The sequence below is a fragment of the Nerophis lumbriciformis genome, linkage group LG19 (genome assembly GCF_033978685.3).
Source record: "Nerophis lumbriciformis linkage group LG19, RoL_Nlum_v2.1, whole genome shotgun sequence".
Classification (NCBI taxonomy): domain Eukaryota; kingdom Metazoa; phylum Chordata; class Actinopteri; order Syngnathiformes; family Syngnathidae; genus Nerophis; species Nerophis lumbriciformis.
Genome location: NC_084566.2, coordinates 28927460 through 28955084, shown reverse-complemented (window position 1 = coordinate 28955084; position 27625 = coordinate 28927460). Strand labels below are relative to the sequence as shown.

The 27625-nt window shown below is 39.8% G+C and overlaps 1 protein-coding gene across 5 annotated transcripts in view; it reads right to left on the bottom strand.

The window, feature by feature from the left end:
• LOC133618556 (uncharacterized) overlaps nucleotides 1–26541 on the bottom strand; it is a 29882-nt gene extending 3341 nt beyond the window's left edge. The window contains exons 1-4 of one of the 5 annotated variants that reach the window (XM_061979030.2): nucleotides 23527–26541; nucleotides 13334–13630; nucleotides 12988–13254; nucleotides 1580–1681 (exon numbers count right to left, since the gene is read on the bottom strand). In XM_061979030.2, the coding sequence (XP_061835014.1) occupies nucleotides 1580–1681; nucleotides 12988–13254; nucleotides 13334–13630; nucleotides 23527–23581 (721 nt within the window). In that variant the 5' untranslated portion in view covers nucleotides 23582–26541. Of the gene's footprint in view, nucleotides 1–1579; nucleotides 1682–3337; nucleotides 3699–12987; nucleotides 13255–13333; nucleotides 13631–20560; nucleotides 20782–23526 lie in introns of those variants that run through there. The other 4 variants (XM_061979027.2, XM_061979028.2, XM_061979031.1 and 1 more) reach the window with 4 other exon arrangements.
• Between the last annotated feature and the right edge of the window lie 1084 nt (nucleotides 26542–27625).

Below are 27625 nucleotides of genomic sequence, written 5' to 3'. Positions count from 1 at the left end.
ACTGGAATTTGAGTGATGTGGGCATTTTCTATATGAACAAGTGGAATGGATTGGATAGCGACGCACTAAAGGGGCTCTCTACCTTACGCTACAAAGTGAGGGGAAACTGAGTGAATAATAACAGGTTATATGATTATTTATTTAAACTCATATTTGGGCCACTTTATAATGAATATGTATTTGTAAAAAAAAAAAATATATATATATATATATATAACACCAAATTATTTAGGGGGGCTTGAGCCCCCCTAAAATAGGCCTAACAACGCCAATGATTGAAACTGTAAAATGTATTAACAGCTGTTTCCATTGTGACAAATATGCCTCTCAGGCTTTCCATAAAGGTTTTAAGGCTGAAAGTCCCAGCTTGTTTTCTAGGAGTTAATTGAAAAAATTCAAACTACAAGTTTGAGTTTAACGCACATTCCCAGATTTCTCTGCCATGCCTTCATGCACTCCTGGAATAATTATTGTGGTATCCTTCCGCAGCTTTGTCATCACAGCCGTCGTCCACATATTTAGAACGTGTGCCCCCTGGTGACCACATAAGTCAAGCCCGAAACTGTGTAGGGACTGGTGTTTGTCATGTCTGTGTAATCATGTTTTGTTTTAGTCATGTTTTGTTTAGTTATTGGACTCTTTAGTTTCTGGCTTTTCACTCCCTTGTCTTGTTTCCATGATTACCCATTAGTTTCACCTGTTCCACGTTTGGACTCATTGTGCACTCTTGTTTGTCACCATAGCAACCCATTAGTTTTCACCTGTCACGTCATGCACCTGTTGCACGTTTTGAGTCACGCACCTGTTTTCGTTAATCATGTCTGTAGTATTTAAGTTCATTGTTTTCAGTTTGTCTTTCTGGTGACATCTCACATTTAGGCTCTGTCTATTCCTGACACTTGTTTTCATGTCCATCCTTCATGCTACTATTTTTGTCCAAGCCAAGTAAGTTTTTGTTTATTAATACTATAGTCTTTTGGTTTCATAGTTTGTTCTCCGCCACTGTGCGCGCCTTTCGTTTGTACTTTTTTTGATATAGTGTTTAAATAAATCATGTATTTACATTCCCGTCTCGCCCGAGCCAACTTTCCGTTGCATCCCGGAAAAGCAAACACCCAGGACCAAGTCATGACATTATGTCACCAGCAAGACAAACTGAAAACAATGAACTTAAATACTACAGACATGATTAACGAAAACAGGTGCGTGACTCAAAACGTGCAACAGGTGCATGACGTGACAGGTGAAAACTAATGGGTTGCTATGGTGACAAACAAGAGTGCACAATGAGTCCAAACGTGGAACAGGTGAAACTAATGGGTAATCATGGAAACAAGACAAGGGAGTGAAAAGCCAGAAACTAAAGAGTCCAATAACTAAACAAAACATGACTAAAACAAAACATGATTACACAGACATGACATGGTCCTATGGTCAATTTTTTTGCGACCAGGGACAAAAGTTTATTACAAGCCTGAGATGACAGAATGATAAAATGTCTAGCCGGCTTTACATTAGGGTACAGCAGTCAGTATTTCTTTGAGGAGGATGAGGGTTAGTTAACATGAGGTATACTTACTTCTTGAAGTAATAAACTTGTAAAGAGCACAGCCAAGTCCTAGTCCACCAATAACACCGACAAGTATCCAGATCCAGTATAGGCTTTTGTAAGGTGCTGTGGCTTAGAAAATAAACAATTAGACATTTTTGGTTTAAGGTCGTACAACATAACAGAACTTATCAACATGTCAGTAAAAGGCTTTGACAGTGATCTTTGGTTGTATAATTTGGACTGAGGCCCCTTAAGGGGTACTGCACTTTTTGGGGGGAATTTTGCTTATCAATCACAATCCTTATGAGAGACAAGAAGACAAAAGTTTTTTTTTTTTTTTTTTTTGCATTCAAACATGTACAAATCGGCTCGTTCTGAGTGGCTAACATTGCAGCTAATGGGAGCAATCTACTCTAACTCTGAATCACTTTAAAAATGCATTCAAAAACCGCCAACAGTACTTAATTTACGTTCCATAACTTGTATAATAACCATTATTGTAAGAGCGAATACCGATTACCTTTTTTTATAGCGTACTAACACGTCGGCGTGCTGCAGTATTAGTCGTGACCTAGCTACGGCAAGAGATAAGCTGGCTTTTACGTCACCAGCTGAATCGCGCTTGAGTTTGTAATGCACATTACAATGCGATAGGACACCAATCTGTACTGACTGAAAAACATGAACAATCATATTACAGTATCTGTAAAGTATTAGCCGACACTTGATGTTTTGTTTGTACACAGCTAGCTCAACAATATCTTTATTGATATTCAAATGACTCACTCGATGGACAGTTGTCTGTTAAGTCAAGCTGTCTGTGGAAGTTTTTTCAAGTAATTTATGTCAAAATAGCATGGCTCCAAGTTCCACAGTTACAGCGTCAAAGTCAAGTCGACCTCACTCTCTGATAGTGATGGGAGAAAATGTGCCGAGGCTTCATGTCCATGATGGCGAGCAGTTTGTCCAGTGTCACCTGTCCCTCACTGACACAAACGCCTCCAACTGCGTGCCAATAGTTTGGCCGGCTTTCCGTATCAGTTTGTCAATCCGGTTTAAATCCCTTTTGCTGGTGCTGCTCCCCCAACAAAGCACTGCAAAGTACAGGGCACTGGCCACAACAGACTGAAAAAAGATCTCCAACAGCTTGCTGCACACATTAAAGGACTTAAAGGCCTACTGAAATGCGATTTCCTTATTTAAACGGGGATAGCAGGTCCATTCTATGTGTCATACTTGATCATTTCGCGATATTGCCATATTTTTGCTGAAAGGATTTAGTAGAGAACATCGACGATAAAGTTCGCAACTTTTGATCGCTGATAAAAAAGCCTTGCCTGTACCGGAAGTAGCAGACGATATACGTGACGTCACAGGTTGTGGAGCTCCTCACATCTGCACATTGTTTACAATCATGGCCACCAGCAGCGAGAGCGATTCGGACCGAGAAAGCGACGATTTCCCCATTAATTTGAGCGAGGATGAAAGATTCGTGGATGAAGAAAGTGAGAGTGAAGGACTAGAGGGCAGTTGGGAGCGATTCAGATAGGGAAGATGCTGTGAGAGGCGGGTGGGACCTGATATTCAGCTGGGAATGACTAAAACAGTAAATAAACACAAGACATATAAATACTCTATTAGCCACAACACAACCAGGCTTATATTTAATATGCCACAAATTAATCCCGCATAACAAACACTTCCCCCCTCCCGTCCATATAACCCGCCAATACAACTCAAACACCTGCACAACACTCTCAATCCCACAGCCCAAAGTACCTCCCCAAAGTTCATGCAGCATATTTCCCCAAAGTCCCCAAAGTTACGTACGTGACATGCACATAGCGGGACGCACGTACGGGCAATGTTTGGAAGCCGCAGCTGCATGCGTACTCACGGTACCGCGTCTGCTATCCAACTCAAAGTCCTCCTGGTAAGAGTCTCTGTTGTCCCAGTTCTCCACAGGCCAATGGTAAAGCTTGACTGTCATCTTCCGGGAATGTAAACAATGAAACACCGGCTGTGTTTGTGTTGTTGCTGCAGTCGGCCGCAATACACCGCTTCCCACCTACAGCTTTCTTCTTTGCTGTCTCCATTGTTCATTGAACAAATTGCAAAAGTTTCCCCAACACAGATGTCCAGAATCCTGTGGAATTTTGCGATGCAAACAGACGACTTAATAGCTGGCCACCATGCTGTCCCAAAATGTCCTCCACAATCCGTGACGTCACGCGCTGACGTCATCATACCGAGACATTTTCAGCAGGATATTTCGTGCAAAATTTAAAATTGCACTTTAGTAAGCTAACCCGGCCATATTGGCATGTGTTGCAATGTTAAGATTTCATCATTGATATATAAACTATCAGACTGCGTGGTCGGTAGTAGTGGGTTTCCGTAGGCCTCTAAGCTTCCTCAGGAAAAACAGTCTGCTCATGCCCTTCTTTGCTGTGTTCCTTCCAGTCCATTGTGCTGTTCAAGTGGACTCCCAGGTACTTGTACTGCCCCACTACTGCCACCTCCCGGCCCTGGATGTTGATGGGCTCCACAGGGGTCATTTTCTTCTTGAAGTCGATGACCAGCTCCTTGGTCTTGTCCACGTTAAGGACCAGATGGTTCGCCAGAGACCACTCCACAAAGTCAGCGATCAGTGTCCTGTACTCCAATTCCTGTCTTTCTCCGATACACCCGACCACAGCAGAGTCATCAGAGTATATCTGCAGGTGGCAGGACCTCGAACTATACTGGAAGTCTGAGGTGTGCAGGGTGAACAGGAAAGGAAACAGTACACCACCTACACCACTGACCACAGGGAGCCCCCCAGTCGCACAAACTGGGGCCAATCAGTCACTTAATCAGTGATCCAGGAGACAATGGATGAACTGACACCCATCCTGAGCAACTTGTCAGGTTAAGCTTTGTCAGTGTGCCAAGTATTATCCAGTTTCCTCTAGGGCAGAGGTGTCAAAGTCGTTTTCACTGAGGGCCACATCACAGTTATGTTTGGCCCCAGAGGGCCGCTTCTAACAGTGAATACTATTATTACACAATTTTTTGATGCATTTTATTAGTAGATTTTTTTTTCAACTAAAATGTAAAAAAACAAAAAAGACAAATTGCAATAATTTCCCCTTCAAAATGTAGCGTATATTACTGTAAATGGAAAAACAGTACTGCTGTTTCTATGGTTAAAAAAAAAAAGGTATCTCAGTTGCCAGAATTTTACTGTAAAAAAAATGGTTTTTTTACCGTAAATTAAACAACATTTAATTTTACAGTAAAATGTTGGCACCTGAGCTGCCAGTTTTTTTTGTTTTATTTACCGCAAATCAACAACTGTAGATTTTTTGGTGTAATACTGTAAATGCCAAAACGGCACCACAGTTTATTACAGTAAAAACAAGTACAGTTTTTGTCATTTAGAGAAAAATGATGTAAAAACCACAGTCAATTTCACAATTTGACCATGAAATCTATTGCTACTTTTACATTGCACAATTTGATGCTTGGAAATCATTATTATTAGTATATAATCTATTTAAAAAAAATGGTTTGAATGTTTGATAATATACTTTTTGCATAATTAGACAATATTTAAGTTAACATAATTTGCAATTATATGGAGAACATTTTTTTTTTCTCCCAAAATAGAAAGAAAGAATACATTTAGTCAGAAAAGTTACAGGACTTTATTGATACATATTATTTCCAGGCTTTCCAGGGCTAAATAAAATGAAGTGGCGGGCCACATCTTTTTATGAGCGCTTGTGAAAAGTTGTCACAGTATGTATAAAGCAGCAGTGTCAAAGTCATTTTTACTGAGGGCCACATCACAGTTATGTTTGGCCCCAGAGGTTCGCTTCTTACAGTGAATACTATTATTACACAATTTTTTGATACATTTTATTATTAGATTTTTTTTACAACTAAAATGTAAAAAAAAAATATGGTAAGTTGCAATAATTTCCCCTTTAAAATGTAGCGTATATTACTGTAAATGGAAAAACAGTACTGCTGTTTCTATGGTTAAAAAAAAAAAAGGCATCTCAGTTGCCAGAATTTTACTGTAAAAATTTTTTTTTTTACTGTAAATTAAAAAAAAATTTAATTTTACAAATGCTGGCACCTGAGCTGCCAGTTTTTTTTTTGTTTGTTTTTTTTACCGCAAATCAACAACTGTAGATGTTTCGGTGTATTACTGTAAATGCTAAAACGGCACCACAGTTTACGACAGTAAAAAAAAGTACAGTTTTTGTCATTTAGAGAAAAATGATGTAAAAACCACAGTCAATTTCACAATTTGATCATGAAATCTATTGCTACTTTTACATTGCACAATTTGATGCTTGGAAATCATTATTATTAGTATTTATTTATATAAAAAAAAATGCTTTGAATGTTAAATAATAAATTTTTTGCATATTTCGACAATATTTAAGTTAACATAATTTGCAATTATATGGAGTACATTTTTTTTTCTCCCAAAATAGAAAGAAAGAATACATTTAGTCAGAAAAGTTACAGTACTTTATTGATACATATTATTTCCAGGCTTTCCAGGGCTAAATAAAATGAAGTGGCGGGCCACATCTTTTTATGAGCGCTTGTGAAAAGTTGTAACAGTATGTATAAAGCAGCAGTGTCAAAGTCGTTTTCACTGAGGGCCACATCACAGTTATGTTTGGCCCCATAGGGCCGCTTCTAACAGTGAATACTATTATTACACAATTATTTGATGCATTTTATTAGTAGATTTTTTTTCAACTAAAATGTAAAAAAAAAATATGGTAAGTTGCAATAATTTCCCCTTCAAAATGTAGTGTATATTACCGGTACTGTAAATGGAAAAATAGTACTGCTGTTTTTATGGTTAAATTAAAAAAAGGCATCTCAGTTGCCAGAATTTTACTGTAAAAAAAATGGTTTTTTAATGTATATTTTAAAAAAAATGCAATTTTACAGTAAAATGTTGGCACCTGAGCTGCCAGTTTGTTTTTTGTTTTTTTTACCGCAAATCAACAACTGTAGATTTTTTGGTGTAATACTGTAAATGCCAAAACGGCACCACAGTTTATTACAGTAAAAAAAAGTACAGTTTTTGTCATTTAGAGAAAAATGATGTAAAAACCACAGTCAATTTCACAATTTGACCATGAAATCTATTGCTACTTTTACATTGCACAATTTGATGCTTGGAAATCATTATTATTAGTATATAATCTATTTTTTTAAAAATGGTTTGAATGTTTGATATTATACTTTTTGCATAATTAGACAATATTTAAGTTAACATAATTTGCAATTATATGGAGTACATTTTTTTTTCTCCCAAAATAGAAAGAAAGAATACATTTAGTCAAAAAAGTTACAGTACTTTATTGATACATATTATTTCCAGGCTTTCCAGGGCTAAATAAAATGAAGTGGCGGGCCACATCTTTTTATGAGCGCTTGTGAAAAGTTGTAACAGTATGTATAAAGCAGCAGTGTCAAAGTCATTTTTACTGAGGGCCACATCACAGTTATGTTTGGCCCCAGAGGTTCGCTTCTTACAGTGAATACTATTATTACACAATTTTTTGATACATTTTATTATTAGATTTTTTTTACAACTAAAATGTAAAAAAAAAATATGGTAAGTTGCAATAATTTCCCCTTTAAAATGTAGCGTATATTACTGTAAATGGAAAAACAGTACTGCTGTTTCTATGGTTAAAAAAAAAAAAGGCATCTCAGTTGCCAGAATTTTACTGTAAAAATTTTTTTTTTTACTGTAAATTAAAAAAAAATTTAATTTTACAAATGCTGGCACCTGAGCTGCCAGTTTTTTTTTGTTTTTTTTTACCGCAAATCAACAACTGTAGATGTTTCGGTGTATTACTGTAAATGCTAAAACGGCACCACAGTTTACGACAGTAAAAAAAAGTACAGTTTTTGTCATTTAGAGAAAAATGATGTAAAAACCACAGTCAATTTCACAATTTGACCATGAAATCTATTGCTACTTTTACATTGCACAATTTGATGCTTGGAAATCATTATTATTAGTATTTATTTATATAAAAAAAAATGCTTTGAATGTTAAATAATAAATTTTTTGCATATTTCGACAATATTTAAGTTAACATAATTTGCAATTATATGGAGTACATTTTTTTTTCTCCCAAAATAGAAAGAAATAATACATTTAGTCAGAAAAGTTACAGTACTTTATTGATACATATTATTTCCAGGCTTTCCAGGGCTAAATAAAATGAAGTGGCGGGCCACATCTTTTTATGAGCGCTTGTGAAAAGTTGTAACAGTATGTATAAAGCAGCAGTGTCAAAGTCGTTTTCACTGAGGGCCACATCACAGTTATGTTTGGCCCCAGAGGGCCGCTTCTAACAGTGAATACTATTATTACACAATTATTTGATGCATTTTATTAGTAGATTTTTTTTCAACTAAAATGTAAAAAAAAATATGGTAAGTTGCAATAATTTCCCCTTCAAAATGTAGTGTATATTACCGGTACTGTAAATGGAAAAATAGTACTGCTGTTTTTATGGTTAAATTAAAAAAAAGGAATCTCAGTTGCCAGAATTTTACTGTAAAAAAAATAGTTTTTTTTACTGTAAATTAAAAAAAATGCAATTTTACAGTAAAATGTTGGCACCTGAGCTGCCAGTTTGTTTTTTGTTTTTTTTTACAGCAAATCAACAACTGTAGATTTTTTGGTGTAATACTGTAAATGCCAAAACGGCACCACAGTTTATTACAGTAAAAAAAAGTACAGTTTTTGTCATTTAGAGAAAAATGATGTAAAAACCACAGTCAATTTCACAATTTGACCATGAAATCTATTGCTACTTTTACATTGCACAATTTGATGCTTGGAAATCATTATTATTAGTATATAATCTATTTTAAAAAAATGGTTTGAATGTTTGATATTATACTTTTTGCATAATTAGACAATATTTAAGTTAACATAATTTGCAATTATATGGAGTACATTTTTTTTTCTCCCAAAATAGAAAGAAAGAATACATTTAGTCAAAAAAGTTACAGTACTTTATTGATACATATTATTTCCAGGCTTTCCAGGGCTAAATAAAATGAAGTGGCGGGCCACATCTTTTTATGAGCGCTTGTGAAAAGTTGTAACAGTATGTATAAGGCAGCAGTGTCAAAGTCGTTTTTACTGAGGGCCACATCACAGTTATGTTTGGCCCCAGAGGTTCGCTTCTAACAGTGAATACTATTATTACACAATTTTTTGATACATTTTATTATTAGATTTTTTTTACAACTAAAATGTAAAAAAAAAATATGGTAAGTTGCAATAATTTCCCCTTCAAAATGTAGCGTATATTACTGTAAATGGAAAAACAGTACTGCTGTTTCTATGGTTAAAAAAAAAAAGGCATCTCAGTTGCCAGAATTTTACTGTAAAAATTTTTTTTTTTTACTGTAAATTAAAAAAAAATGTAATTTTACAAATGCTGGCACCTGAGCTGCCAGTTTTTTTTGTTTGTTTTTTTACCTCAAATCAACAACTGTAGATTTTTCGGTGTATTACTGTAAATGCTAAAACGGCACCACAGTTTACAACAGTAAAAAAAAGTACAGTTTTTGTCATTTAGAGAAAAATGATGTAAAAACCACAGTCAATTTCACAATTTGACCATGAAATCTATTGCTACTTTTACATTGCACAATTTGATGCTTGGAAATCATTATTATTAGTATTTATTTATATTTAAAAAAATGCTTTGAATGTTAAATAATACATTTTTTGCATAATTCGACAATATTTAAGTTAACATAATTTGCAATTATATGGAGTACATTTTTTTTTCTCCCAAAATAGAAAGAAAGAATACATTTAGTCAGAAAAGTTACAGTACTTTATTGATACATATTATTTCCAGGCTTTCCAGGGCTAAATAAAATGAAGTGGCGGGCCACATCTTTTTATGAGCGCTTGTGAAAAGTTGTAACAGTATGTATAAAGCAGCAGTGTCAAAGTCGTTTTCACTGAGGGCCACATCACAGTTATGTTTGGCCCCAGAGGGCCGCTTCTAACAGTGAATACTATTATTACACAATTATTTGATGCATTTTATTAGTAGATTTTTTTTCAACTAAAATGTAAAAAAAAATATGGTAAGTTGCAATAATTTCCCCTTCAAAATGTAGCGTATATTACTGTAAATGGAAAAACAGTACTGCTGTTTCTATGGTTAAAAAAAAAAGGCATCTCAGTTGCCAGAATTTTACTGTAAAAATTTTTTTTTTTTACTGTAAATTAAAAAAATTTTTAATTTTACAAATGCTGGCACCTGAGCTGCCAGTTTTTTTTTGTTTTTTTTTACCTCAAATCAACAACTGTAGATTTTTCGGTGTATTACTGTAAATGCTAAAACGGCACCACAGTTTACAACAGTAAAAAAAAGTACAGTTTTTGTCATTTAGAGAAAAATGATGTAAAAACCACAGTCAATTTCACAATTTGACCATGAAATCTATTGCTACTTTTACATTGCACAATTTGATGCTTGGAAATCATTATTATTAGTATTTATTTATATTTAAAAAAATGCTTTGAATGTTAAATAATACATTTTTTGCATAATTCGACAATATTTAAGTTAACATAATTTGCAATTATATGGAGTACATTTTTTTTTCTCCCAAAATAGAAAGAAAGAATACATTTAGTCAGAAAAGTTACAGTACTTTATTGATACATATTATTTCCAGGCTTTCCAGGGCTAAATAAAATGAAGTGGCGGGCCATATCTTTTTATGAGCGCTTGTGAAAAGTTGTAACAGTATGTATAAAGCAGCAGTGTCAAAGTCGTTTTCACTGAGGGCCACATCACAGTTATGTTTGGCCCCAGAGAGCCGCTTCTAACAGTGAATACTATTATTACACAATTATTTGATGCATTTTATTAGTAGATTTTTTTTCAACTAAAATGTAAAAAAAAATATGGTAAGTTGCAATAATTTCCCCTTCAAAATGTAGTGTATATTACTGTAAATGGAAAAATAGTACTGCTGTTTTTATGGTTAAATTAAAAAAAAGGCATCTCAGTTGCCAGAATTTTACTGTAAAAAAAATAGTTTTTTTTACTGTAAATTAAAAAAAATGCAATTTTACAGTAAAATGTTGGCACCTGAGCTGCCAGTTTGTTTGTTTGTTTTTTACCGCAAATCAACAACTGTAGATGTTTCGGTGTATTACTGTAAATGCCAAAACGGCACCACAGTTTATTACAGTAAAAAAAAGTACAGTTTTTTTTCATTTAGAGAAAAATGATGTAAAAACCACAGTCAATTTCACAATTTGACCATGAAATCTATTGCTACTTTTACATTGCACAATTTGATGCTTGGAAATCATTGTTATTAGTATGTATTTCTATTTTTAAAAAAAATGGTTTGAATGTTTGATAATACATTTTTTGCATAATTAGACAATATTCAAGTTAACATAATTTGCAATTATATGGAGTATTTTTTTTTCTCCCAAAAGCAATCAATCAATCAATGTTTACTTGTATAGCCCTAAATCATGAGTGTCTCAAATGGCTGCATAAGCCACAATGACATCCTCGACTCAGATCCCACATCAGGACAAGGAAAAACTCGACCCAATGGGATGACAATTAGAAACCTTGTAGAGAGAAGGAATACATTTAGTAAGAAAAGTTAAAGTACTTTATTGATACATATTATTTCCAGGGCTAAATAAAATGAAAAGGAGTTTAACACCTGTGGCATAAAGTACTAAATCGACCTAAAATGCATATGTTAGAATAATTGTATCTAAGTTATCACAAAACTTTGTGTTGCCATGAATTCCCGGCGAGAAGACAAAAGCTGTCTTTGATCCTACCAAGAAGAAGGCTTGTAAAACTCCACTGTGTAGGATGGGAAGCAACATGAAGGTGTTCTGTTTCTTTGATGTATTGTAATCCACAGAAATATTTTGTCTTGACCCGTGATCTACAACGTGGAGAGGAAGCAGGACCGGCCCAAGCTCCAGGGACCTTTTCTTTGAACTGTTTTGTAACAAAGGCGATGGCTGTTTACGACACAGCTGTTGCCATGTAATCAGGGAAAGTCCAAATAAAAGAGGAGGCGTACAATCTTTCGTCAGAGCGTGGTGGAACTGTGCAGAGAGTACAGTCCAGACGTTTCTCTTCAATTGAGCTAAATTTATTTATTTATTTATTTATTTTTATTTATTTTTCTTGTGTCCTGTCCAGCTTCTCAGGCAAATCATATAGTTGATGTAGATGCCCATGTCGGCTGTTCAGATTTACTTTACAAAAGAGAAGTGTAGGATACTTCTCTTGTTGCCTTATTTGTATTTGACTTTATTAAATGTATTTATATTATCATTTAGTGCAGCCGGGCCGGAGCAGGAGGGGATAGAAAGAGAAAAAAAAGAAGACAGAGGGGGAAATTGTGGGGACAAGAGGGGGATTAGACAGAGACAAAAACAACAACAGCAAACAACAACAACAACAACAACAATAGAGCAACATCAGCAAATATGACATGTACAAATATGATGGTAAAAGTAATAGCAAATAAGCAGTTAGCGAAAAATAAAAAATAATACAGAAATGACAATGAGCATTATTACACTACCAATGGATCAATACAAATACCAATAGAAATAGCGCTATTGATAAAGAACACTACCAATACTTTACCTTTATTATCAACAATACAGTTGTTCAAATGCAACAATACATATATGTAATGATAACTTGAGATACGAAAGAATGCAGAAAAATGGAGGGGGAGAAAGAGAAGCAACCTACATTAACCTTGTAGATTGTTATAGTAACAATAGGTTAAGCTTTGTCAGTGTGCCATGTGTTACACCCAGTTTACCCGAGGGCAACAATGTTAATATATGTTTGATGAAACGTGATTATGTGCATGAGTGTAAGTATGTATATGTACAGAATGTGTATATGTGTTTGTACAATGAATGTATATGTACAGAATGTGTATATGTGTTCGTACAGTGAATGTATATGTACAGAGTTGTATATGTGTTTGTACAGTGAGTGTATATGTACAGTATGTGTATGTGTATGTTTGTATATTGAATGTGCGTGTGGGTGTACGAACTTTAAGTATGTAAATATGTACTGTATTTGTGCATGTATGTATGTTTGGGCTAAATTTAATTATGTCTCTGTTTAATTCCTTGCTTCTTGTCTTGTTTAATAGATGTCATCAGTGTTTGAACCTGACAGCTTATAATCATAATTAATGCCTAAATAGCACCCCTACTTTGTGGGAATGTACATATTGGTCTAATCAAAAGAAGACTGTTCTAGAAGTATATCCCAAAGCCTACTAAATGTCTTTTTGTGTGGAATTCGGGGATAGAAAAATGTGTTGTGCTTTATTAGACTCACCTCTACTTTGAGTGCACACGTCAGGAACCTCCACTGCTGTCGTGGCCCAGCTCACGTCGTTGCTGTTATTGCAGACGATGGAGACATTGGAGAAGAAGACCTGGAGTTTCACAGCGGAGGTCGTGTTGTGCGTGATGCAGTTGTCACCCTCGCAATCGAAAGTGCTTTCAATGGACTCGTGGCCTTCTGTGCACTTCACACTGATGTTACACAGGTCGTTAATGGCGGACATCGACGTCACCATGAGCTGGACAGACGACACTGGAGCTGTCAATCAGGTGTTTTGGGGTTTGAGTGGCGGAGAACATTTTGCATCGACATTACTATTTTTTTCAAAGTTACAAACCTTGCACTTGAACGCGGTACTCTGTCTTAACTGCATCACCTTCCAGCTGTGCAGTGTAACGTCCACTGTCATTCAGTTGAACATTTTTTAATAGGAACGAAAAATTCCCTCGAACATTAATTTTTGTCTTGTAGGCGGGATATATTTTGTTTCCTCCTTTTTCAAATGTCAATATGGTGTAACTAGAATTGAACTGCCATCTAAATTCGTTCCGTATCGCTGTAAATTCAACTGCCTCGTTCACTTCGAAGAGCACATCCGTTCCCTGCTTCACGAATATGGTCCTCACACTATCCCCTTAAAAAAACACACCAGAAAGAAACAAGTTAGGATATTTTACAGAAACATTAAAGGGAACCTGCACTTTTTTTTTTTGGAATGTTGCCTATCATTCACAATCATTAAGAGAGACAAGAACACACACGTCTTTTTTTTTTTTTTTTTTTTAAAGAATATAAAGATAAAAGAATGCTTAAAAGATGCGGCTTATGGGAGTCACTGTAGTAGTCTTCAAAGCCCTCTAAAACAATTTTAAAACCCTCCAGCAATGTTTTATATACACACTGCAAGTCTGTATATAGTATAGTCATACTTGCCAACCCTCCCAAAATTCAGCGCCTCTCCCGAAAACCTCCCGGGACAAATTTTCTCTCGAAATTCAGGCGGAGCTGGAGGCCACGCCCCCTCCAGCTCCATGCGGACCTGAGTGACGTGTCGACAGCCTGTTTTCACGTCCGCTTTCCCACAATATAAACAGCGTGCCTGCCCAATCACATTATAACTGTAGAATGATCGAGGGCGAGTTCTTGGTTTCTTATGTGGGTTTATTGTTAGGCAGTTTCATTAACGTCCTCCCAGCTCGGCAACAACACACAACAGCAGCAGTCACGTTTTCGTCTACCGTAAAGCAGTTTGTCTGCCGTAAACAGCAATGTTGTGACACTCTTAAACAGGACAATACTGCCATCTACTGTACATGCATATGTGACAATAACATCTATGGCTTTTAGAGAGTGCAGTGCACAACTGCGCACGCAACAAGGAGACGAAGCAGAATGCATCATCAGAGAGGGTGTTCAGCATGGTTAGAAAAATAGTGACAGAGAATAGAACAAGGATGGACAATTCAACCCTTAACTCAACAATGAGTAGATGAGTGTTATGTGTGTGTATATGAGTAAATAAATGAACACTGAAATTCAAGTATTTCTCTTATTTATATATATATACACGTATATATAATAAAATATATATATATATATATATATATATATATATATATATATATATATATATATATATATATATATATATATATATATATATAGCTAGAATTCACTGAAAGTCAAGTATTTCTTATATATACTTGGTGAATTCTAGCTGTAAATATACTCCTCCCCTCTTAACCACGCCCCCAACCACGCCCCCCCCCCCCCCCACCTCCCGAAATCGGAGGTCTCAAGGTTGGCAAGTATGAGTATAGTAACAGAGACATTCATAACAATATATAGTATGATCAATATCAGTATTTAGAGAATTGTAATCTGTGGAGGGGGGCGTGGCCTGTGGGCCTGCAGCGAGGCGGGGTGTGCCAGGACCGGCCTCGAAGTCAGCGACAGGTGCGTCGATGGCCCACCTGGGCCTTGTTATCTAATCACCTTTCGCTCTGTGTAAGCAGCAAGAGACTTGTTGGAAGCATAAACACTGTCTTATAACAATGAAACGGGCTCGCCTGGAAATGCTTGGTGGTCAGGAGGACCCACTGGAAGAGAGCTTCCACATAATCATTTCCTGGATTTCTTCCGCGCATTGATTTCTGTTTCCATAGCAGCGCACATTTGACTTCTGGCAAGTTGATGCCAGAATAAACCACATGATGTTAGTGCACCAGTCGAGAAAAATTAGCAAACTACATAAATAACATCCTGTAATTTCCATCCATCCATTTTCTACCGCTTGTCCCTTTTCGGGGTCGCGGGGTACACCCTGGACAAGTCGCCACCTCCTCGCAGGGCAACCCGTAATTTGATTTTGTTATTATTTTTTTATCTTGATATTGAAAATGAACACCAATGAGTTGACTGACGAACATCATCACATAATTTATTCATAAAAGTATAAATAGCTACAAATAAAGATAGAATACAATTAACCGCAATATGTAACTCTAAAAAAACAACAACAACATTCTGATGTGTAAATTTTCAGAATGTGCTTGTTTTATTTTTAAACAAAGAAAACAATCTGAAGTTGTCTTTATTTTTAAGTTATCGTGCTGTCTGGCCTACTTGGGAGTAGATGTTTCTCCATGTGGCTCCCGATCTAAAATGAGTTTGACACCCCTGCTCTATTTTATCCACTTTTTATGGATTTTTTTTTAGGAGCAAAATGGGAATGAAAGGGTTAATGTCCGTTTAAAAAAAATGTCTTGGCGCACAACCTATTTTTAGTCGCAAATGCAAGTAAATTTCTCACACTGTACAGACGTGTATTGTCTGTTTTTGCAGCGCGATCACCTCCTTTCTCACGGCCATTTGTGTGTAACTGTGCCAGCGTGCACCAGTCCCGTGCCAGCCCTGGGCTGGAAACTTTTTTTTTGGTTTATTTATTTATTTACATCAGAGCAGGAATAAATAGGATGATATTTAATCAAAACAAAGACACGTTGACTAAGACGATAACACAATTACCTGATCATTTAGGTTTCTCATTGTATCCCATTGGGTTGAGTTTTCTCTTGCCCTGATGCGGGATCTGTAGCTTGTGCAGCCCTTTGAGACACTTGCGATTAAGGGCTATATAAATACACTTTGATTGATGATGATTGATTAATCAATGTTTTCTTGAGTGCCAAAAAGTGATTCAATATACTTTGATATTGACACAAATTATTAGATGACCCCAAGAGATCACATATATGATAACAAAATGTAAGAAGCTGAAATCTAGCCCAAACGACATCTTAGTGATTCAAAATAATATTCTGATATTGACACTCATCTGTGCATCTCCTAAGGGTAGTGTAGTAGTTACATATAATGTAGGTTTTAAACAAGAAAGAGGTTTTAGCAAATCAACATCGAATCAATAACAGTCCTTTACAATCTCATTAATATCATAGAAATTGCCATCTTTCCATTCTTTCATTCTTTGGACACCAAAAGGCTTAAATAATTTAAAACACATATCGTTACAATAAGTAATCAGTTGTGGACAGTCAAAGTACAAGCAGTGCAGCTTCAGGAAAAAAAATGAAGCCTGCAGCCGGGTCTAGTATGCACAAACTAGTGTTGTCCCGATACCAATGTTTTGGTACGGGTACCGGTACTAAAATTATTTTGATACTTTTCGATACTTTTCGATACTTTTCGATACTTTTCCAAATAAGGGGCACCACAAAAAAACCCATTATTGGCTTTATTTTAACAAAAAATCTTAGGGTACATTAAACATGTGTTCAAGTTTGTCCTCAAATAAAGTAGTGCAGTGTTTTTCAACCACTGTGCCGCGGCACACTAGTGTGCCGTGAGATACATTCTGGTGTGCCGTGGGAGATTCCCTAAATTCACCTATTTGGGTTAAAAATATTTTTTGCAAACTAGTAATTATAGTCTGCAAATGATGTGTTGTTGTTGAGTGTCGGTGCTGTCTAGAGCTCGGCAGAGTAACCGTGTAATACTCTTCCTTATCAGTAGGTGGCAGCCGGTAGCTCATTGCTTTGTAGATGTGGGAAACAGCAGGAGGCAGGGTGCAGGTAAAAAGGTGTCTAATGCTTAAACAAAAGGTAAGTGCCCCTAAGAAAAGGCTTAGGGAAGGCTATGCAGAACGAAACTAAAACTGAACTGGCTTCAAAGTAAACAAAAACAGAATGCTGGACGACAGCAAAGACTTACTGTGGAGCAAAGACGGTGTCCACAATGTACATCCGAACATGACAATCAACAATGTCCCCCCAAAGAAGGATAAAAACAACTGACAAATTTTTGATTGTTAAAACAAAGTAGATGCGGGAAATATCGCTCAAAGGAAGACATGAAACAAGAGATGTCCGATATTATCGGCCGTTAAATGCCTTAACATGTAATATCGGAAATTATTGGTATCAGTTGTTTTTTTTATCGGTATCGTTTTTATTTTATTTATTTTTTATTAAATCAACATAAAAAACACAAGATACACTTACAATTAGTACACCAACCCAAAAAACCTCCCTCCCCCATTTACACTCATTCACACAAAAGGGTTGTTTCTTTCTGTTATTAATATTCTGGTTCCTACATTATATATCAATATATATCAATACAGTCTGCAAGGGATACAGTCCGTAAGCACACATGATTGTGCGTGCTTCTGGTCCACTAATAGTACTAACCTTTAACAGTTAATTTTACTCATTTTCATTAATTACTAGTTTCTATGTAACTGTTTTTATATTGTTTTACTTTCTTTTTTATTCAAGAAAATGTTTTTAATTTATTTATCTTATTTTATTAATTTTTATTTTTTTAAATGACCTTATCTTCACCATACCTGGTTGTCCAAATTAGGCATAATAATGTGTTAATGCTTGTCGTGGCGGTAATCCTAGAACCCGTTGGTGGACACCGGCGGTGAGGGATGCCGTCAAGCTGAAGAAGGAGTCCTATCGGGTTCTTTTGGCTCATAGGACTCCTGAGGCAGCGGACAGGTAACGACAGGCCAAGCGGTGTGTGGCTTCAGCGGTCGCAGAGGCAAAAACTCGGACATGGGAGGCGTTCGGTGAGGCCATGGAAAACGACTTCCGGACGGCTTCGAAGCAATTCTGGACCACCATCCGCCACCTCAGAAAGGGGAAGCAGTGCACTATCAACACCGTGTATGGCGGGGATGGTGTTCTGCTGACCTCGACTGCGGATGTTGTGGATCGGTGGAGGGAATACTTCGAAGACCTTCTCAATCCCACCAACATGTCTTCCTATGAGGAAGCAGTGCCTGGGGAGTCTGTGGTGGGCTCTCCTATTTCTGGGGCTGAGGTTGCTGAGGTAGTTAAAAAGCTCCTCGGTGGCAAGGCCCCGGGGGTAGATGAGATCCGCCCGGAGTTCCTTAAGGCTCTGGATGCTGTGGGGCTGTCTTGGTTGACAAGACTCTGCAGCATCGTGTGGACATCGGGGGCGGTACCACTGGATTGGCAGACCGGGTGGTGGTTCCTCTCTTTAAGAAGGGGAACCGGAGGGTGTGTTCTAACTATCGTGGGATCACACTCCTCAGCCTTCCCGGTAAGGTCTATTCAGGTGTACTGGAGAGGAGGCTACGCCGGATAGTCGAACCTCGGATTCAGGAGGAACAGTGTGGTTTTCGTCCGGGTCGTGGAACTGTGGACCAGCTCTATACTCTCGGCAGGGTCCTTGAGGGTGCATGGGAGTTTGCCCAACCAGTCTACATGTGTTTTGTGGACTTGGAGAAGGCATTCGACCGTGTCCCTCGGGAAGTCCTGTGGGGAGTGCTCAGAGAGTATGGGGTATCGGACTGTCTGATTGTGGCAGTCCGCTCCCTGTATGATCAGTGCCAGAGCTTGGTCCGCATTGCCGGTAGTAAGTCGGACACGTTTCCAGTGAGGGTTGGACTCCGCCAAGGCTGCCCTTTGTCACCGATTCTGTTCATAACTTTTATGGACAGAATTTCTAGGCGCAGTCAAGGCGTTGAGGGGATCTGGTTTGGTGGCTGCAGGATTAGGTCTCTGCTTTTTGCAGATGATGTGGTCCTGATGGCTTCATCTGGCCAGGACCTTCAGCTCTCACTGGATCGGTTCGCAGCTGAGTGTGAAGCGACTGGGATGAGAATCAGCACCTCCAAATCCGAGTCCATGGTTCTCGCCCGGAAAAGGGTGGAGTGCCATCTCCGGGTTGGGGAGGAGATCTTGCCCCAAGTGGAGGAGTTCAAGTATCTCGGAGTCTTGTTCACGAGTGAGGGAAGAGTGAATCGTGAGATCGACAGGCGGATCGGTGCGGCGTCTTCAGTAATGCGGACGCTGTATCGGTCCGTTGTGTTGAAGAAGGAGCTGAGCCGGAAGGCAAAGCTCTCAATTTACCGGTCGATCTACGTTCCCATCCTCACCTATGGTCATGAGCTTTGGGTTATGACCGAAAGGACAAGATCACGGGTACAAGCGGCCGAAATGAGTTTCCTCCGCCGGGTGGCGGGGTTCTCCCTTAGAGATAGGGTGAGAAGCTCTGCCATCCGGGAGGAGCTCAAAGTAAAGCCGCTGCTCCCCCACATCGAGAGGAGCCAGATGAGGTGGTTCGGGCATCTGGTCAGGATGCCACCCGAACGCCTCCCTAGGGAGGTGTTTAGGGCACGTCCGACCGGTAGGAGGCCACGGGGAAGACCCAGGACACGTTGGGAAGACTATGTCTCCCGGTTGGCCTGGGAACGCCTCGGGGTCCCACAGGAAGAGCTGGACGAAGTGGCTGGGGAGAGGGAAGTCTGGGCTTCCCTGCTTAGGCTGCTGCCCCTGCGACCCTACCTCGGTTAAGCGGAAGAAGATGGATGGATGGATAATGTGTTAATTCCATGACTGTATATATCAGTATCGGTTGATATCGGTATCGGTTGATATCGGTATCGGTAATTAAGAGTTGGAAAATATCGGAATATCGGATATTGGCAAAAAGCCATTATTGGACATCCCTACATGAAACTGCTACAGGAAAATACCAAAATAAGAGAAAAAGCCACCAAAATAGGAGCGCAAGACAAGAACTAAAACATTACACACAGGAAAACAGCAAAAAAGTCCAAATAAGTCAGCGTGTGATGTGACAGGTGGTGACAGTACACCTACTTTGAGACAAGAGCTATAGTGATGCATGCTTGGTTATGCTTTAAAGTCATATCCAACAATTGCGACAACGACTTTTTACTGCTGGTGGTGTGCCTCCGCATTCTTTCAACGCAAAAAATGTGCCTTGGCTCAAAAAAGGTTGAAAAACACTGAAGTAGTGAACATACTAGACAACTCGTCTTTTGTCACGACGGGGACTTTGGCGGCGCAAATTACTGCGCGGATTGCTTTCCCGAGATGCAAAACAACTGGACTGGACATCGGATGAAGGTAGATACATGATTTAATTCTTACTTAAAAACAAGAGTGAACAAAAGGCGCGCACAAGGCGGAGACACAAACTTGACTTAGAAAACAAAAAACTAGCACTTGGGCAAAACTATGGACATTAAATAAAGAACACTTACTGTGGCATGAGCGGGAGCATAAATCTATGAACAGGCATGAGCAGTAGAGGTAACAGAAGTAATGTCGCCAGGCCGACTGCCTGGCAACTGCAAGCTTAAATAATACAGACATGATTAACACATGACAGGTGAAACTAATGGTCGTCATGGATACAAAACAAGGGAGTGAAAAAACAGGAACTAAAAGTGTCCAAAAACCAAACAGGACATGACTAAAACAAAACATGATCACAAAGACATGACATCTTTTAGTAGTACGTAAACAAACAAAGGCTCCTAATTAGTCTGCTGACATATGCAGTAACATATTGTGTCATTTTCTATTGTATTATTTTGTCAAAATTATTAAGGACAAGTGGTAGGAAATTATTTATTCATCTACTTGTTCATTTACTGTTAATATCTGCTTACTTTCTCTTTTAACATGTTCTATCTACACTTCTATTAAAATGTAATAATCACTTATCACTTAGGGACGGCGTGGCGCAGTGGCAGAGTGGCCGTGCGCGACCCGAGGGTCCCTGGTTCAATCCCCACCTAGTACCAACCTCGTCATATCCGTTGTGTCCTGAGCAAGACACTTCACCCTTGCTCCTGATGGGTGCTGGTTAGCGCCTTGCATGGCAGCTCCCTCCATCAGTGTGTGAATGTGTGTGTGAATGGGTAAATGTGGAAGTAGTGTCAAAGCGCTTTGAGTACCTTGAAGGTAGAAAAGCGCTATACAAGTACAACCCATTTATCATTTATGATTTATTTATTCTTCTGTTGTTTGGATGCTTTACATTAGTTTTGGATGATACCACAAATTTGGGTATCAAGCCGATACCAAGGATCATACATTGATCATATTCAAAGTCCCCATGTGTGCAGGGACATATTTCCTGAGTTTATAAACATAATATGAATTTTTTTTAAACGAAAGAAAACAACAAATACCGACGTAATCATAGTAGTATCGACTAGATACGCTCTCGTACTTGGTATCATTACAGTGGATGTCAGGTGTAGATCCACCAATGGTGTTTGTTTACATTTTAACGCCGGTGAGCTACGGTGTGAAGTGAAGCATGTTTAGCTATTCCTCGTCCTGCAGGGATGATACTTTATTTGTCGCCATGGAGGCGAGGATTAGTGATTTAGAAGTAGCTAAAACACTGCCGACTGGGGCTTGACTTGAAGCACCTCTTCTTGAGGGTCTTTCAGTGTTATAACTTCACCTTTATCGTTTGTTTTTAAGCCAAAAAGCGTCCGTTCTCCCTTTTCTGTCTACACACTGTGTCTGCTTGTAAGTACTCTGTGATTGTGCGCTGCCGAACATGCTCCTCTGCTCGTAAACCAGTGGACCGGTACTTTTCAGAGGCGGTATAGTACCGAATATGATTCATTGGTATCGCAGTACTATACTAATACTGGTACAACCCTAGCACAAACATTTAATAGTCACATTCCATCATTACTTTATTCAACAGCAATGAAATATATATAATTTATTTTGTTTGCAGTGTAAATACATACATTTTGAGTAAGAGTACAGTATGTATTTATAGTCTGATGAGCAAGAATAATGATGTCACACACATTACACAGAGTGTAGTTTTTACAGAATAGAAAGTAGGGTTTTGCGGTTATACGGGACGATACTAACGAATCAGATTCGAAACTATACCGCCTCTAAAAAGTACCGATACCTAAATTTGTGGTATCAGCCAAAACTAATGTAAAGTATCAAACAACAGAAGAATAAGTGATTCTTACATTTTAACAGAAGTGTAGATAGAACATGTTAAGACAGAAAATGAGCAGATATTATCAGTAAATGAACAAGTAGATTAATAATCCATTTTCAACCACTTGTCCTTAATAATTTTGACAAAATAATAGAATGAGAAATGACACAACATGTTATTGCATATGTTATTACGATTCTATCTCGCAGAATAGGTGTTACATATTATAGTTGTGTGCTGTTAGTTCAACAACCATCACACATAGGTTTCAGAGCACGTAACATGAATGTTGAGGGCCCATAGTTTTAAAGAAAAGAAGGAAGGATCTTTATTGTCATTGCACAAGTTCAACGAAATGTCATATTTAAGAGCAGACATACATTGTACGGAGTGACAGAACAGGAACGCTGACGGATCGCGACCTACAGCGCCCGGTGGGAGATAAAAAGTACGTTAAAAAAAAATCCTAAGTATGAATAAAACAATGGGACTCAGTCGCGAGCCGTTTTTGTCTTTACATTTGTATTTTTATTTTTGTATTATAATGTTTCACACAGATGCAAGGACAAGTTAGTTAATTTTTAATCCACTGAATCAGTCGAAAAACAGGAACAAGTTAAGCAGAATACACAGGCGCTTCCTCATTTGATGTGCAAACATCACAAGATAGCTTTATTTACATACACATTTAATTTGAGGTTAAGTAGAAATATTCAATACGACAGCATAGCTGATACACTGCCATTTACAGTACACTGTACATCACGTATGTTTAATGTATCATAAGATTTTCTGTTAAAATAAAAGCCAATAATGACATGTTTTATGGCCCCATTTATTTTTGAAAAGTATCTAAATATATTTTGGTGTGTATTTAGGATGTGTTTCAATTCCAAATACGATGCCAATTTTATTAAGTACAACACGCATATGCCTTTCTGAAAGAGACTTCTGTTCAGTTGGTAATGTAGCTCAATTTTACAAATAGCTCACAAGCCCAATCATAAAGAAACCTTTTGTTCACTACTATTACCAAGTATTCTCTGTACACGTTTCTCCAAATTACAAGAAAAAAAAAAAAAACAGTAAAAGTTGCCACGTTTGTCCGCTCTTATAGGGCAAAAAAGATGTATACTTGTACTATCCAAAAGAAGTACACCGTGAAAGATTCCGCAGACAGCTGGCACGACTAAAAGAATAAACAAAGGTTGTACAGTGTGTGCGCACATTTGTGTTTACCTTTCACTGTGTGTGTCAGCAGATGACAAAACCCCACCAGAACCAGGATGTTCATTTCGTCAATACAGGAAGTCCTTTTCAAGCACACAAAAAAACCCTAAAAAAACAAGCATAGAGATCCTTGGATTCACCGTAACTACGATAGGAAATAAAGAAAGACTGGTGTCTCTGAGATGTTTTTCCTCCTAAAGGCGGGGTGTTGTGAAAGTAGCGTGTGTGTGCTCCTTTAAAAATGGCAGTGTGTGGGTTGAGTGACGTGAGTACTTGAGTGGGCAAGTGGAGAGAGAGGGTGTCTTTGTGGAAAACATTAAATAAAGTGACAGAGTGTCAGGTTCAAACACTGATGACATCTATTAAACAGAAAAAGAAGCAAGGAATTAAACAGAGACAGAATTCAATTCAGCTCAATTGAGGAGAAACACCACGCGCTGACGAAAGATTGTACGCCTCCTCTTTTATTTGGACTTTCCCTGATTACATGGCATCAGCTGTTTCTAAAGGAAGGGGGTCGTAAACAGCCACTGTCTTTGGTCACAAAACAGTTCAAAGAATAAGAGCCTGGAGGGGAGAGTCAGGTCCTGCTTCCTCTCCTCTTTGTAGATCTCGGGTCAAAACAAAATCTTCCTGTGGATTACAATACATCAAAGAAACCCACACTTTCATGTCGCTTCCCATCCAACACCGTGGAGTTGTACAAGCCTTTTGATTGGTAAGATCAAAGACAGCTTTCGTCTGCTCGCCGGGAACTCATTGAAACACAAAGTTTTGTTATAACTTAGATACAATTATTATGACACCGAGTTGTAGCGAATCAACGACCACTTCATTACGACCCAAGGGGCGGAACTGTGGGGTAAAGTGGAGGGACAATACATGGGCCCTGGAAGGGACGTCTCCCCTGCGCTCCTCGACCACGGTCTGGGAGCCGACAAGCAGGGAAGGTGTAACAGGGCGATACTGGGAATTTTGGAATCGATCTGATACAGAGTAAATACAGGGTTAGTATCGCTGATACCGGTACTTTTACCTGAAACGTCATGGACATGGAATCATTTTGTGAATTTGCCGAGTTGATTATGAGAACGCAGGAAAAATATTGCATTCAGCAAAAAGGTTTTTCATACATCCAAGCACAACATGTAAAGGGGTATAAATAGTATAATTCCCTTGTTGCGTTCTGCTACACACAATTGCTGTCGCTATTGCAAAATAACAAAAAAAGTCAAAATGTACAATAAGAAAAATATAACTGTGGAGGGGGGGCGTGGCCTGCGGGCCTGCCGCGGAACGGGGTGTGCAAGGACCGGCCTCGAAGACAGCGGCAGGTGAGTGGATGGCCCAGGTGAGCCTTGTTATCTAATCACCTGTCGCCATCATTAGCAGCAGCCGGCACGAGACACGGGGTTGGAGTTGGGAGCTGCCTAAAAGAGACTGCTGAAAAGCAATTCCAGACTGTTGTGTTTCAATAAAAGACTGTATTCAAACTGTCTACCGGGCTCACGGAGGATCTTTCGGACTCAGGAGAACCCTCACGGCAAAGAGACTTTTCACAATAAATATTAATATGTAAACAAAACAACTGAACCAACTTTCATTCCACGCATATATTTGTGAAAAATAATGTCAGTATATAGCAGAAAGGAGGGGCAAAGCGTGCCCCGATCCGTGGGGTCTTAAAAAGTCTAAAAAAAAAAGTCTTGAATCCAATCATTTAGATTTAAGGCTTTAAAATGTCTAAAATTCTCATAAAATCTCATAAAAGTTCTTAAATACGATTTTGAGAGGTCTTAAAAATCTATTGACTTTACTTTTATTTAAAACATGCATCCACTTCAGTCTCGCTTTTAAATGTTTCGATTTTTGAGGACGCTATAAGGTAACTACACAGCGGAACCAACTGTGCTGCCCGGTCAGAATTTATCGAACGCCACCAGCCGTTGCTGTGCGCGCGCAGCTGTGTGTTGACAGCTTAGTCAGCATAGCAGCGGGGAAAACTACACGAAAGCCCACAGCAAAGCCGAATGACTTGCATAAGATGGGTAAGTAAAAGTTCAATGATTTGTGTCTAATGAACGATCAATTTAATGCCTGGTTGAAGCCGGTGGATGGAAACATATAAAGTGTTTAGTAACCAGATGTGCAGTGATCGAGGAGGGAAGCGTTTGTAAACATTTCAGTGAAAGTGAATGGAATGATAATGTAAAAGTCAAAAATCCGGGATAAGTCCGTGTCAAAAGATGCTGAAACGCCACAAACACTTGCACAACGTTACAAAGATAAATGTAACACCCCCCAAAAGGGGGTTAAGTGGCGCCAATTGCCAAAGGAGATCACCATGAGATGTTTACTAGTGAAATCATACTATTACATAGAGTAATTCCCTACTCAGTGGCCTAGTGGTTAGAGTGTCCGCCCTGAAATCGGTAGGTCGTGAGTTCAAACCCCGGCCGAGTCATACCAAAGACTATAAAAATGGGACCCATTTCCTCCCTGTTTGACACTCAGCATCAAGGGTTGGAATTGGGGGTTAAATCACCAAAAATGATTCCCGGGCGCAGCCAGCGCTGCTGCTCACTGCTCCCCTCACCTGGTATTTGTACTAACTTTAAATTTAAGCATACTGTTACGTGTGGGGGGGTCGCAGCTTACTGCAGGGTCCGTTCCCCCGGGATGCAGACGAACTACTCCGGACAGGACGTGCAGGTAGGAACATGATTTATTCTCGAAAGTCAAAGAAGTACAAAAAACAGAAAACAAGCCGACGGAACAACGTGCCGATCGCACTCGGAGCTAAGGCTACCACTTGGCATAGACTAGAGACAAGCAATACTCACGTAACGGGTTGCATGTAGCAAACAAAGAAGCCAGGCCGATTGACCGGCAAAGGCAGGCTTAAATAATGCCTCTGATTAGTGCTCGGGAAACAGAGGAGCGTCCTGAACACCAATCAGAGACAGGTGAAAATAATAAGCAACCATGGTAGCTAAAACAAACTCAAGGGTGCACAAAACAGGAACTCTCTGTGGTAGTAGTGTACTCAGCAGTAAAACTATATTAAAAAAACATAATTCGTCTCCGGTGGGCCAGCAGAGGGCGGCGCCATCGTCTCCGGTGGGCCAGCAGAGGGCGCCGCCATCGTCTCCGGTGGGCCAGCAGAGGGCGGCGCCATCGTCTCCGGTGGGCCAGCAGAGGGCGGCGCCATCGTCTCCGGTGGGCCAGCAGAGGGCAGCGCCATCGTCTCCGGTGGGCCAGCAGAGGGCGGCACCATCGTCCACGGTGGTCCAGCAGAGGGCGGCACCATCGTCTCCGGCGGGCCAGCAGAAGGCGCCACCATCGTCTCTGGCGGGCCAGCAGAGGGCGCCACCATCGTCTCCGGTGGGCCAGCAGAGGGCGGCACCATCGTCTCCGGCGGGCCAGCAGAGGGCGGCACCATCGTCTCCGGCGGGCCAGCAGAGGGCGCCACCATCGTCTCCGGTGGGCCAGCAGAGGGCGGCGCCATCGTCTCCGGTGGGCCAGCAGAGGGCGGCGCCATCGTCTCCGGTGGGCCAGCAGAGGGCGGCACCATCGTCTACGGTGGGTCAGCAGAGGGCGGCACCATCGTCTCCGGCGGGCCAGCAGAAGGCGCCACCATCGTCTCTGGTGGGCCAGCAGAGGGCGCCACCATCGTCTCCGGCGGGCCAGCAGAAGGCGCCACCATCGTCTCTGGTGGGCCAGCAGAGGGCGCCACCATCGTCTCCGGTGGGCCAGCAGAGGGCGGCACCATCGTCTCCGGTGGGCCAGCAGAGGGCGGCACCATCGTCTCCGGTGGGCCAGCAGAGGGCGGCACCATCGTCTCCGGCGGGCCAGCAGAGGGCGGCACCATCATCTCCGGTGGGCCAGCAGAGGGCGCCACCATCGTCTCCGGCGGGCCAGCAGAAGGCGCCACCATCGTCTCCGGCGGGCCAGCAGAAGGCGCCACCATCGTCTCTGGCGGGCCAGCAGAGGGCGCCACCATCGTCTCCGGTGGGCCAGCAGAGGGCGGCACCATCGTCTCCGGCGGGCCAGCAGAGGGCGGCACCATCGTCTCCGGTGGGCCAGCAGAGGGCGCCACCATCGTCTC